The sequence below is a fragment of the Delphinus delphis genome, chromosome 1 (assembly GCF_949987515.2).
Source record: "Delphinus delphis chromosome 1, mDelDel1.2, whole genome shotgun sequence".
NCBI lineage: Eukaryota > Metazoa > Chordata > Mammalia > Artiodactyla > Delphinidae > Delphinus > Delphinus delphis.
The window spans coordinates 18,024,734-18,038,210 of record NC_082683.1 but is presented as its reverse complement, the minus strand read 5'-3'; the positions used below and the strand labels follow the sequence as shown (position 1 = coordinate 18,038,210).

The 13,477-nt window shown below is 47.1% G+C and overlaps 1 protein-coding gene across 2 annotated transcripts in view; it reads left to right on the top strand.

Annotated features, from left to right (window-relative positions):
* TCEA3 (transcription elongation factor A3) overlaps nucleotides 1–13,477 on the top strand; it is a 36,983-nt gene that overhangs the window by 3,446 nt on the left and 20,060 nt on the right. Inside the window, exons 2-5 of one of the 2 annotated variants that reach the window (XM_060015884.1) lie at nucleotides 2,020–2,106; nucleotides 2,853–2,958; nucleotides 3,439–3,574; nucleotides 10,573–10,635. In XM_060015884.1, coding sequence (XP_059871867.1) covers nucleotides 2,020–2,106; nucleotides 2,853–2,958; nucleotides 3,439–3,574; nucleotides 10,573–10,635 — 392 coding nt within the window. The remainder of the gene's footprint in view (nucleotides 1–2,019; nucleotides 2,107–2,852; nucleotides 2,959–3,438; nucleotides 3,575–10,572; nucleotides 10,636–13,477) is intronic. The other variant, XM_060015892.1, reaches the window with a different exon arrangement.

The following is a 13,477-nucleotide window of genomic DNA, read 5'->3' as shown; positions in this document are numbered from 1 at the left end:
CGCGTCCAGAGCCTGTGCTCCACAACGGGAGAGGCCACAGCAGTGAGAGGTCCGCGTACCGCAAAAAAAAAAAAACAAAAAAACAAAAAACAAAGGTCATAAATACTCCAAAATCATCACTTCTTTATTATTTTATTGTATTTTACTGTCATCTATGGTCTGGAGGTTATCTGCTTCTGTTATATCAATATGGTTTCACATCACACATCTCTTCCCAATACCTCCTTCAGGTCAGTCACAGCATATTGGTATCTTGACATTGGCCATGGGAGGAGTATTGACACCACAGAAATGGGCAAACACTACAAATCAATTTTTTTTCTTTGAGAACTTGTTGTTAAACATTGACCAACATACCACTGCACTTACCCATGTTGATATTTCATGATTGCACACGTCTAGCCAGACCTACGTCCATACCTACCTACATGGTTGTATATTGGGTCGAACCCAAAGGGCCTAAGTTTGAATCCCAGCTCAGTTCCTATTTCTCTTCTCTGAAAATGGGATAATGATTCTGTAAAAATGGGAATAGTAATAGGACCTACCTCATGGGGTCATTGAGAGAGTTAGAAGAGATAATGCATGTAAAATACTTAGAACCGTGTCCAGCAGATAATAAGCCTTTAACTAGTGATACATGCAGGCTTATATGCCCACAAGTTCACGTGCACACACATCCGCAGGTCACACCTTGGAAAACAGACTATGAACCCAAGTTCTAAGGGAGGCTGAGGACTGACAGAGGGCAGCCCTTGGGATGTGGCCCAGGAAGACTAATAGGGAGGGGCTTGGTGGCTGGCAGTGCACAGTGGGACCAGGACTCGGGCATACAGAACACAGTCAGCTGCTGCTCCCCAGGGAACCCATCTCAGCACCGGAGACCGGGGCTGGCTTCTAGGAAGTGGGTGGAAAGAAAGAGAAGGCTGAAATGGGTCAGGGGTTGTTCAGGGCCTGGCAGCCAACAGCTTTTCACATCCGAGTCTCCTTTCTTCCCCTCCCACTCTCCCCCCCTGCCTTCTGCTTTCTGCTTTATTCACTCACTCAGGGAGATGCTCCCTGAGTGATGAGTTCAGCATGCTGAACCCGGAGGTCTCAGAGATTAAACAGTCCTCTTCACCGGAGAGAAAAGAAAGTACATGTCCACACAAACACTTGTACATGAACGTTCCCAGCAGCTTTATTTGTAATTGCTGCAAACTGGAAACTACCTAACAGTGCTATTAACAGGTGAATGGATAAACAAATTGTGGTATATACAGGCCATGGCAAACAACTCAGAAAAAAAAGGAGCTGTGGATCTGTGCTACAATGTGCGTGAATCTCAAAATGATTACAGAGTGAAAGAAGCCAGATATGAAATTCCATTACAGTCACTTTCTATAAAATCCTTCAAAATGCAAGCTCATCTAGAGGGGTTGGGGGTGCAGCGAGGGATGTGTGACAAAGGGGCACAAGGGATATGTCGGGGATGCTGACTATGTCCTTATCTTGACTGTGGTGATGGTTTCAGGGGAGTATATGTATGTCAAAACTCATCACATTGTAGCCTACAACATGTGCGTTTTATTGTATGTCAGTTATACCTCTATAAAGCTGTTTAGAAAAAGCCACAGTCCTCAACCTACAGACGTTCCCAGTTGGGAAGTGAGGGGAGGCATATACAGACATAAAAGCAGAAGCAATAAGCCATGAAGCAATTAATTTTAGAGGAAGAGATGGGGAAGGGAAGAGAATGCCCAGTGGAAGGAACAGCAGAACCAATGGCTGGGGGTCAGGGTGAGTGGGTAGGGCTGGACCCTTGCTCAGAGGGGCTTGAACCCAGCTGGGTGGTGGGAGGTGAAGTTAGAGAGCTGGTTTGGGGCAGAAGATTTTCCTTCTCTCCTTCTGTTCTTCGACCACTTGGCTGCCTGTATCCTGTCACTGGAAGAGTCTCCTCCCTACCTCCTGCCACCCTCCTTCCCACTGAGACCACACAACGGTCAGAGAGGGGCCTGGGGCAGACCCCACGGGCCTCAGCCCTCACCTTGTGGCCTCCCACAGGAAGGGGCCCTCGACCTTCTGAAGAAGCTGAACAGCTGGCAGATGTCCATCCAGCTACTCCAGGTGGGTGGGGATGGGCAGTGCCTGGAGTGGAGGGTGACTTTGTGGGGTAGGGAAAGACCCTTTAGGGGGAACCCTCCAAGGATGGGGTCTGGGAGGAATTTCTGAAGGGAAGGCGGCAGGATGGGATCTTGAGGTACTCTGGGGGTGGGAACCCAGGCCTTTAGATGATGGCAGGGTAGCTTCTAAGCCCTCGGGGCCCTCTGGGTCTGGGGGAAAGACTGACTTGCTTTCCTTGTGTACCCCAATTCCCAAGGCCCTGGGCCTGTGGGATCCAAGAGGCCAGTGACTCAGGGAGAGGGAAAAGCCCCCCATTTTTAGATCCTCCATGTGTTACCCATGTAGCCCCCAAACTTTACCAGAAGCTCTTAGCCCTGAAAAATCAGCAATACCCAAGCTGTAGTAGCCAGAGCTGTGTCTTAAGCTGAAATTTGAACTCAAAGACACCAGGGGACAGAGAATAGGGAGGAGTCCTGGTCATCAGCCAGACCCACCACCACTGCTCCAGCTTTTCACCAGAGCCGCAGTTACCCATCCCTGCAGGGCGCTGGGCCTTCACTCAGGACAGCAGGTCAGGGCCTCAGTTATAAGGTCAGGGTTATTACCTCAGCCACAGGTCCAGGCTGGGACTCGGGAGAGGCTGCGCCAGGGGAAGGGGGTGATTGAGCTGGGGCAGGTCTTGCCAGTTAGGGCAGCCAGTCCAGTGGGTCCTAATTCCCAGACCAGCCACTAACCCTCTCGCTTTGCAGACCACCAGGATTGGAGTTGCCGTGAATGGGGTCCGCAAGCACTGCTCTGACAAGGAGGTGGTGTCCTTGGCCAAAGTCCTCATCAGAAACTGGAAGCAGCTGCTGGGTGAGAGGGGCAGGGTCGCTTGGGCCAAGTTTTCCTCCCAGCACCTGGATGGACGGTGCCCAGCTTATAACAGGCACTCAGCGTATGGTTGTTGAATGACTTAATAAGTGACAGATGGCCTCTAGTGGGACTGCCAGTGCTTGTCTAAACAAGTGGGAGATTTGTAGATGGGTGGGTTTTCCTGTACATGTTCCTGTGTATATATATCTGTGTTCTTGTGTGTTTGTACATATCTGTATATACACATTGATAGGAATGTGTGCATAGGTGTGTGCAAAGGTCTTTCTGTCCCCATGTGTGAGCTTCGGTTTGCACACACACGTGCATATTGGATATGTGCTTGTTTCTAAACAGGTATTTGTTGGGGGAGGTGGAGGCTAGCTCAGTCCCTGACCTTTGCCCCTTCTTCCCCAGGTCCTGGGTTGGGCTGAGACAGAGAGTTAAGGAACAATGTTACCATTTTGTTTTTATACTCCCCAGCACCCCCTAAAGGAGAAAAAGGAGAGGAAAGAGTAAAAGCAAAGAAGAAGGAAAAAGGGCTTGACTGTTCAGATTGGAAGCCAGAGACAAGCCTTTCTCCACCAAGGAAAAAACGAGTGGAAGAGCCCAAAGACAGGTATTTTTTCTGGGATGGAGAGAAGGGAGCTGACACTTGTCACATCCTATAGCAACACCTCTGTTTATATAACTTCATTGAATCCTCACACACCAGGAGGTGGTTATTGTTATTATCTCCTACAGTGGCCCCTCTGGGGGTCTTCTTGGCTCAACCAGACAGACTCACAAGACCCAAACACGCCATCCCTGACATAGGCTTTGCCTAGAAGGATTCAGGGACAGGAGATGCACTGTGCCAGCAGGGTAGCCTCAGGTGTTTCTCATCACCAAGAGTTCTCACAGGGGACCACGCAGCGTCCAGAGCTATTCTCTGGCCCACCCAGGTGACATTCTCAGGTGCAGAGAATGAGACCACAATGGGTAGGAACCCCCTGACTTAGAAGCCCCACGTCCTAAATCTTATAACAGTCCCATAGACAAAGTTTCCAGGATCCCAGCAAGGGCAATGACCAGTTACAAGAGCAATGACCACTGCACTCAGGGTAGCCCAAAGGCCGTGGTTTTCCACTAATCATTTATAGTTCTTTCATAGCCCTTCCTGTCTAGACACAGTTTACCAATCAGTACTCATTTGCACTAGAAGCAACGCTGCCTAGTAGTACAGCTGACGTTCCACCTTTGGCAGGGTTCCAGGTAAATGGGGCTAGGAACTTGTCCACAGAGAAGGAAAAGTGTTTTGTTGGCTCTTTATTCAAATTGCCAATTTGCGACGCAGAAGCTGAAGGTTGGGGAGCAGGGCCTTTCTCAATATCACTCAGCCATTATGTGACAGAGTGGGATTCCCATCTTTGTCTGTCAGGCCCCCAGACCTCTGCTGAGGTCTCAACACCGTGCCCATTCCCCTTTGCCCACCCCAGCCAGGGTCCCCCAAAATGCGTGACTTTCTGTTAGACCCAAATGCCTTATCCATGACAGTAGATAAAAGCCTTCATGGATGGATTAGTAAGTCCTACCTATTCCCTATGTGACTAGAAAGATCACTTAATTCCTTAGGGAGGGGGTCATCTGATAGATAAGGGGGTGAGACTAGATAACACTGAATGGTACCTGATGGTACTAGATAATACAGATAGTATCGTGATATACCAACATTTTTAATGTACATACATTTTTTGCCAAGTATATCCACTACAAGGTATTCATTTTAAGGAATTAATCAGATTAAACATACAGATGTTATGTTCTGTGTGTAACATTTTTCAGCTGACATTTCTGAAACATGTTTTCCTCTGAACGCTTTTTAAATGAATGTTTATTATAATTCTATGAAATAAGTGTTTTTAGGAAATGATGCTATAGGAGGAGTGTTTCTTGACCAGGAGGAAGATATACCTCCACCACACTACTCCTATTTTTAGTTGTAAAAATAACTGTGGGGCAGAGGAGATGCTCCGTGCTACTCTTCCCACAATGCACAGAATAGTCCTACACACCAAAGAACCATTTATTATGTTCAAAATGCCAATAGGGCCCCCATGGAGAGAATGGAAGAATATTTAATGACGTGGAAAAATATTCACTAAGTATTAAGTGAAGCTGTGTACTATATAGTGTACTATATAGTTTGATTCCATTTTTATAAAAATTAATTAAGTGAATTTTATGTACATGCATAGGAAAAAAACATGAAGGATATACACCAGGATGGTAATAGTGATTATTTCTGGGTGGTAAGATTGAGAGGTTTTTTTCTTCATCTTTTTTTTTTTTTAAGATCTAATTTTTTTAAGATTTATTTTTATTTATTTATTATTTATTTTTGGCTGCATCGGGTCTTAGCTGCGGTATGCGGGATCTTCGTTGAGGCATGCACGATCTTGCGTTGCGGTGCGCGGGCTTCTCTCTAGTTATGACGTGCGGGTTTTCTCTCTCTAGTTGTGGCGCTCAGGCTCCAGGGTGTGTGGGCTCTGTAGTTTGCGGCACGCGGGCTCTAGTTGAGGTGCGCGAGCTCAGTAGTTGTGGCACGCGGGTATAGTTGCCCCGCGCCATGTGGGATCTTAGTTCCCTGACCAGGGATTGAACCCGTGCCCCCTGCATTGTAAGGCAGATTCTTTACCACTGGACCACCAGGGAAGTCCCTCTTCTTCTTTTTGCAAATTTCTGTATTCCTAATGTTTTCCCAATAAATATGTACCAATTTTGAAATGAGAAAAAATAATGAAACCATCTTTAAAAAAACAAAATTGTATCTGTGTGATTGTAATTAAGAAGAGCTTCATATTCTATGTTTTACAATAAAATTTTTTCATCTGTTTTTACAATAAAATTTTTTCATCTGTATTGTTTTTTTCACAATGATTCTGTATTGCTTTTGAAATCAGAACAACAGTACTTTTAGGGCCTTCCTGGTGGCGCAGTGGTTAAGAATCCACCTGCCAATGCAGGGGACACAGGTTTGAGCCCTGGTCCGGGAAGATCCCACACGCCACGGAGCAACTAAGCCCGTGCACCACAACTACTGAGCCTGCGAGCCACAACTACTGAGCCCGTGCACCACAACTACTGAAGCCCCTGTGCCTAGACCCCATGCTCTGCAACAAGAGAAGCCACCGCAATGAGAAGCCCACGCATCACAACAAAGAATAACCCCTGCTCGCAGCAACTAGAGAAAGCCCACATGCCGCAGTGAAGACCCAATGCAGCCAAAAATAAATAAATAAAATAAATTTTAATAAATAAATAATAAAAAGTAGGAAAAAAAATCACTCACATCCCCACCACCCCAAAACAATCACTATTAATATTTTGGTATATGTTTTTTCTTTCTATTTTCTCTTTGTTTTCTATAGTCATCATCAATTTTATAGTCTGCTTTTTAAAATGCAGTACTTGTCAAATGATTGTGTAATCTTTTGTATGTTCTATTCCTTTCATTTTGCTAATTTTGCAATTATATCCCACTTGGAGAAATCCTGATTGGCATTTAACTTTTCACATGGTGTGTTTGGTTTTCCCAAACGGGTTAGAAGGTTGGCTGCCAGGGATCCTGTGAGCCACCGTGCCCAGCATGGAGTGAGCATTTATTGAATACTTCTAGGCCCGGCTGTACCATTGCAGTCCCCTGTGGAAAATTCATGCTCTGGCTGGTCTGGCCATGTCTGGAGCCACTGTTTGGTTCTGAGCACCTTAGCAAATGAAGCCTCAGGATCTTGTGAGATGTAGTTGAAAGACAGAGGCTGAGGAGACCAAATGGGCTACGGGACTAGCCTGTGGAATAGCAAGTGCAGACATCTGGGAACAGATGGCAGCCTGAACACAGGTGTTTCCTTTTGCTCTGTCCCCAAATCCCACTGAATGATCAGCAAAGGGATTTCTTTTAAAGGCCTACAAGGACAATAGGTAATGGCAAGGAGACGGTTGGAAAGCAGAAAGCCAAATTCTGGGCTGAACTTAATCACTTACACACACCCTTAGACTCTGAGACTCAGTATTATGGCCTAAGCATCATTATCTCACTATATATAAAATGTGTGTGTGTGTGTGTGTGTGTGTGTGTGTGTGTGTGTATACATACACATATATATATCCTTCTAGAATTTTTCCTATGCATTTACCCATGAAATACTTATTGTATTCATAAAATGGAATTAAACTCTGTGTTCTATTTTGTAGCATTTTCACATAATATATTTATTTATTTCAACGGTGAGTCACATTTTTATAAAAAGTTTAGAAAGTCAAACACAAGAAGAAAATAACACTGTTAACATTTTGATGTATATCTTTCTCATCTTTTTTAAGAACATAGAGAGAGTTGTATTTTCTTAATAGAATTGGGACCTCACTGTATGTACTGTGTTGTAACCAGCATTTTACAGATAACATCCTGGGGCATTGAATTGTGAATGCCAGCTCACTTTTCACAGCTGGAGCTATGAGATGAAGCTGTCACCATGGCTGAGCAGACAGTGGTCCCCCCACCTTGCTGGGAGAATCTAGTGGACAGGGGTCCTATTTCAGCTCAGTTGATGAACTTCCTTTCTTTTTAGTTTTCTTAATGACAATTCATTATCATTATTTATTATATAAACAGTATAACCACATTAGTACAATGTAAAGTAAGAACTTAAAATATTTCTTCACAGTTTGCCACTTCTGACAAATGAAACAGCTTTCATTTTCTTCTCTTCCCTCCCTGTCCTGATCTACTTACATACATAATTTCCCAATTCCTGTAGGCAGAGTCTACAAACTATTACATCCCTGTTCAGTTATCTTCCTAGTGTATTCTAGGCATTTTCTCATGTTCCTGAATAGTTTTCATAATCATTTGCAAAAACTGCGGAATATTTCTGGTTTGTTCTGAAAGGAAAAGCAATGAGGAAGGGCCAGAAAATGGGGAGTCTCGGGAGTTGTGGCGAGAGGCTCACATCTTCCCTCCTTTCTCCCGCTGCAAGAATTTCAGCTTCCGGCTCTGCCTGCACCTGTCCATCCCCATGGGGCACTTGGGGAGGAACCCTGCAGAGGAACTCCCAGGGCCCCGTGTGGGACTGGAGGGGCATATGAAGGAGGGTCTCTGCCCCTCTCCCTTTCTGCTGCCTCTCCCTGTGTTTAAGCTGGGGCAAAGGTCCAGAGCTGGATGAGTCTGGTCCACAGGATAATTAGAGCTGGCCCCTGAACCTTCCTCACCCACTGTCTCCCGGACCACCTGGAGGATGAGATGGGAGCTGGAAATCCATGCAGGAACCTTGCATAATCTGGAAGACCAGAAATCAGATACCTAGGATTATGGAGTATGGAGGACAGCTTTGTGGTGGGAACTGCTGTAGGGATGTTAATGATCTAAATTCTTCTTCCCAGCCAGCCCCCAAACATAGGTCCTTTACTCTCCATTTGACAGATGAGGGAACCGATGCTCAGAGAACATGACCTGCCCAGGGGCAGGGCTGGGATTACAAGTCAAATCGTCGTTGCCTCCCTTTTTAGAATGATAAATGTCATATATGTTTGTATGCGTGTAGAAAAAGATTTGGAAGGAAGGACATTAAACCTAACAGTTGTTACCCCCGGGCAGGTTTCTTTTTCCACTTTTTAAAATATTCCTTTACTGTTCGACTTCATAGCATTCAGCAACAAACATTTATAGAGCACCTACTCTGTGCCAGGCACTGTTCTATTCACTTGGGAGAAGTCAGTTGAATATATTAGATTGGGCCTCCCAGAAGCAGACCCTGAGATACGGATTCAAGTGCAAGAGGCTTATTTGGGAAGTGATTTCAGGAAATGCAGACAGAGGAGTGAGGAAGTGAGACAGGGAAGGGAAGGGAACTGGCACAGGGTGCGTTCGTGGTCAGGTAACTGCCCTGGGTCACCAGGGCTTACATCCCGCTGGAGAGCAGTGGAGAACACACCTCAACTCACCCTCTGGAGGGCCGAGGAAGCTGGGGTATTTGCCCACCTATTTCCATGTGTCTGGTTGAGGGCTGCTCCTGGGGCTAACTCCCCAGCACTTCCTGCCTACCGGTCTGCTGGCGCTGGCTGGCATGGAGAACTCCCTGGGGCAGAGGCCCAGGGGATTTTGCAGGAGGAAGCCCTTGGGCCCCAGTGGACTTGGGAGAAGGAGTGCCCAAGGAATGATGTGGGCTCAGCAGAGACAGCGTCCACCACAGTGAACAAAACCCCCCAAATTCTGCTTTCGAAATTTACATGAGAGGTGCTCGGACAATGCATAAAATAACTAAACAAATAGTCTGTTAGAAGGTGATACTTTGTGCTGGAATTAAAAGGAGAGCTGGGGGACTTCCCTGGTGGCGCAGTGGTTGGGAATCCGCCTGCCAATGCAGGGGACACGGGTTCGAGCCCTGGTCTGGGAAGATCCCACATGCCGTGGAGCAGCTGACTCCATGCGCCACAACTGCTGAGCCTGCGCTCTGGAGCCTGCGAGCCACAACTACTGAGCCCGCGTGCCGCAGCTACTGATGCTCGCGTGCCTAGAGCCCGTGCTCCGCAACAAGAGAAGCCACCGCAATGAGAAGCCTGCACACTAATGAAGTGTAGCCCCTGCTCACTGCAACTGGAGAAAGCCCACGTGCAGCAACAAAGACCCAATGCAGCCATAAGTAAATAAATAAATATTTAAAAATAAATAAAAAGGAGAGCTGGGTAAGTGACATGGGGAGTTACAATTTACAAGCAGATTAAAATGATAAAACCAAAAAAAGGGGGAAATGCATTCTACCGTATAAAGACTGGCTACATGTATTTTGGAAAATGGGGGGAAACTTTTCCCTTCTAATCCCATCACCCTGATATAACCATGGTTAGCATTTGGATGTATTTTCTTTTCATCTTTTCCCCTCCTAAGCATTACTTTTCTTGCCTGACTTAAGACACAGTATGCATCTAAATTTGTGCCCTGCTTTTTTCTTTTTCTTTTTGGCCGCACTGGTGTGGCATGCGAAACTTCCCCAACCTGGGATCAAACCCATGCCCTGCTGCCGCGGAAGCACAGAGTCTTAACCACTAGACCACCAGCAAAGTCCTGTATCCTGCTTTTTCACTTGCCGTTTTAAACCCAGCTCTTCTAGCTCCAAGGCCCACGTGCTTCTCTCCTCCTCTTAAGGCGCCCACAGGAGAGTCTGAAGCTGATCTTCTCCAACTCCTCATGAGAATTGACAATCCCAGGAATTCCAATCCATCGATTCCAGCTAGCCAAGGCCTGCCTGTCAGCAAGGAGGAAGGGGCTGCTGAGAATTAGTTATTAATAATTAGTAACACATGACATAACACATGTAACATATCTGACACATATTAGGTGCTTGGCAGATCTTGGTTTCCTTCCCTCGTATTAATTCATTTGATGGAGGGGAGGGGAGGGTGACCAGCCAGCACCTCCTGGAGCTCTCACTCCCAGGCAGCTGTGGCCCAGGTGGGCTTCGTCATCCTCAGCGCAGCAGGCCTGGCTCCAGGATGCCTTCTCTCCGGCCTCTGAGCTCTCTAGACCAGTACTCATGCTAGCCTATGAGAGTATCTCATCTCCAGTTTCTTTTCTTTCAGGAGAGACTCTGTGGACTCCAAGTCTTCGGCCACCTCCTCTCCAAAAAGACCATCGATGGAAAGGTAAAGGAAACCATGGACTTCTCCACCCCAGCAGTCCTGTTCAGCATGTTTGTCTCTCTCTGTTTTACTGAAGGAAGCCCGAGGCAGGGGAGAGGAGGAAACGTCATATCTTATGTTGCCTCTGATTTCTAAGACCACACAGTAAGACTCGGTGGGCCTCTGAATCAGAGGTGTGGCTCCTTCACTGGGGTGGCTGACCAATCACTATTGCCCCATCACTGTTTGGGGAACATTCTCAAGGTCAAGTCGAACCCAATGAGAACGGGTCTTGAGAGACTGTACCTGGACTGGGATCTCTGGGCTTGGGCAGCACTGGTTAGGGTATCTACCCTAAATCATCAAGTCACTCATTCATCAAATATTTATTGAGGGCCTACTATGTGCCAAGAACTGTTCTAGGTGCCAAGGATATAGCAGTGAACAAAAGAAACAAAAATCCCCACAGGCATGAGGCCTGTTTTTCTCATGGGGGAGACAGGTAATACATATGATAAGTAAAGCACACGATGGTTCAAAAGGTGATAAATGCTATGGAAAACAATAGGGCAGAGTGAGGGGGATTGGGGAAGGATGGTCACTGCAGTGGTCAGGAGAGCCCTCGTTGAGGAGGTGAAAGAAATTGAAGGAATTAGCCTGGCAGACATCGGGGTCATTCCAAACCAAGTGCTCGGAAGTGGGAGTGTGCCTGGCAGGGTCAGGGAGCAGTGAGGTGGCCAGTGGGTCTGCAGTGAATAAGCGAGGGGGGGAGTTGGAAGATGGAGTGAAACAGGAGCCACTGGAGACTGCTGAGCGTGGAAATTCTATGACCGAATTTATCAGGATCCCTCTAGCTGCTGTGCTAGATTGTTAGGGCCAGGGGCAGAAGCAGACAGACCAGCCAGGAGACTGTTTCCATAATTCAGGCAAGATATGATGGTGGCTTGGATCAGAGTGGCAGCAGTGGATGTGGGGAGAAGTGGGGGACCCCGGGTATATTCTGAAGGGAGAGCGGTCAGGATTTTCTGACGGACTGGATGTGGGGTACGAGAGAAGAATACGTGTCAGGATGACTCCAGGACTTTTCACTTGAGCGTCTGCAAGGATGGCGTCGCCATGGATTGGTATGGGGAGGACTGTGTGTACATCAGGCTTGAGGTGGGAGATCAAGGGTTCAGGTTTGGATATGTTGGATTTAGGGGTGTATAAATCATTCAGGTGAAGAAGTTGAATAGGCAATAGCTTAAACGAGGCTGGAATTCAGGAAGAAATCCTGGGCTGGAAATATAAATTTCAGTCATTAATGTGTAGCTAGCATTTGAAGCCACAAACCTGGATGAGATCACCAAGGAGAGACTGTGGATGGAGAGAGGAGTATGAACTATCGTCCAGGAGGGAGGTCAGAGGTCAGAGCAGGAGAAGCAGGGCGAGGGGAGAGCAAGGCAGGCCAGGAAGTGGCTTAGAGGTCTATCAAGGCAAATGATTAAGGTCCAGGGGCCGTACTGGATGCTGGGATGACCAGAGGGAGTGGTAAGGGTGTTGGCTTCTAGTGGAGCATGTGTGGGAGCTGCCCAGGTATGTTAGGCCTAACGCACCAGTAAGACTGACATTGGAAAGAAAAGAAGAGGCTCAAATATTAGGTCGTTTAAGGTTTCATGAAGATAAAACAGGCCCGGGATGCTGATGGGGCTGTTGTGTTGCATCACCCCACCCTGGCAGCCGAGTGCCAGCTCCAGCCATTGAGTGGATGCTCTCTGGAGTGCTTGGAGAGCGAATCTGAGGCTGCATCCTACGTCAGAAGAAAGAAGTTTTGTAGTCAGTTAGCAACGTCTGCCATGGGCGAGGCCTAGGAATTGAGGCTCCAGCATCATCCTGGTCTAAAGCAGCCTCTTCCTGGCTTGCAGACAGCCACCTTCTCGCTGTGACTGCACATGACAGAGAGAGGGAGCTTTCAGTCTGTGTTCTCTCTTCTTTTTTTTTTTTTTTTTTGCGGTACACGGGCCTCTCACTGTTGTGGCCTCTCCCATTGTGGAGCACAAGCTCCGGACGCGCAGGCTTAGCGGCCATGGCTCACGGGCCCAGCCGCTCTGCGGCATGTGGGATCCTCCCGGACCGGGGCACGAACCCGTGTCCCCTGCATCCCGTGTCCCCTGCATCGGCAGGCGGACTCTCAACCACTGTGCCACCAGGGAAGCCCTCTCTTCTTCTTATAAGGGCATTAATCCCATCATGGGGCCCCACCCTTGTGACCTCATCTAAACCTAATTATCTCTCAGAGGCCCCACCTCCTTATACTATCACTCTGGCAGTTAGGGCTTCAACATATGAATTTGAGGGAGACACAAACATCTGGTCTGTAATATAATGTAATAATGGGAGGGAGGAGAAGAGCACTACTGGAATTGAGTAGGCAGGGGCCAGAGATGCTAAATGTCCCGGATGTGAAGGACAGCCCTGCAGAAAGAAGGACTGTCCTATCCGAAAATGAAGCACTGAGCACTAACCCATTTCTGGGTTCGATGTTATAATAAACACATTTGGCATTTGTGTAAGGATTTATACCTTCAGGCTCCTCTCCTTACTTTGCCTTGTGGCCTGGAAGTCTCTTGGCACCCTTCCCATAATGCATTCTTTCTCTGAAGGTCAGTCAAGCAGAGTATGTTTGGCCTTCCAGTAGTTGTGCCATTTCTTGCTGGTTCCGTATTGGGGGTGGGCAACCCAAAGGAAGAGAAGCAAGTCTTGTGAATTCACTTTATCCACTCCCCAGACTGTTTCCTGCACTCTCTACCTCTCTATTTTATCTTTCTCATTCATTCATTCATTCAGCAAGCATATTTGTTGAGCACCTTCTTGCAAACTCAACATC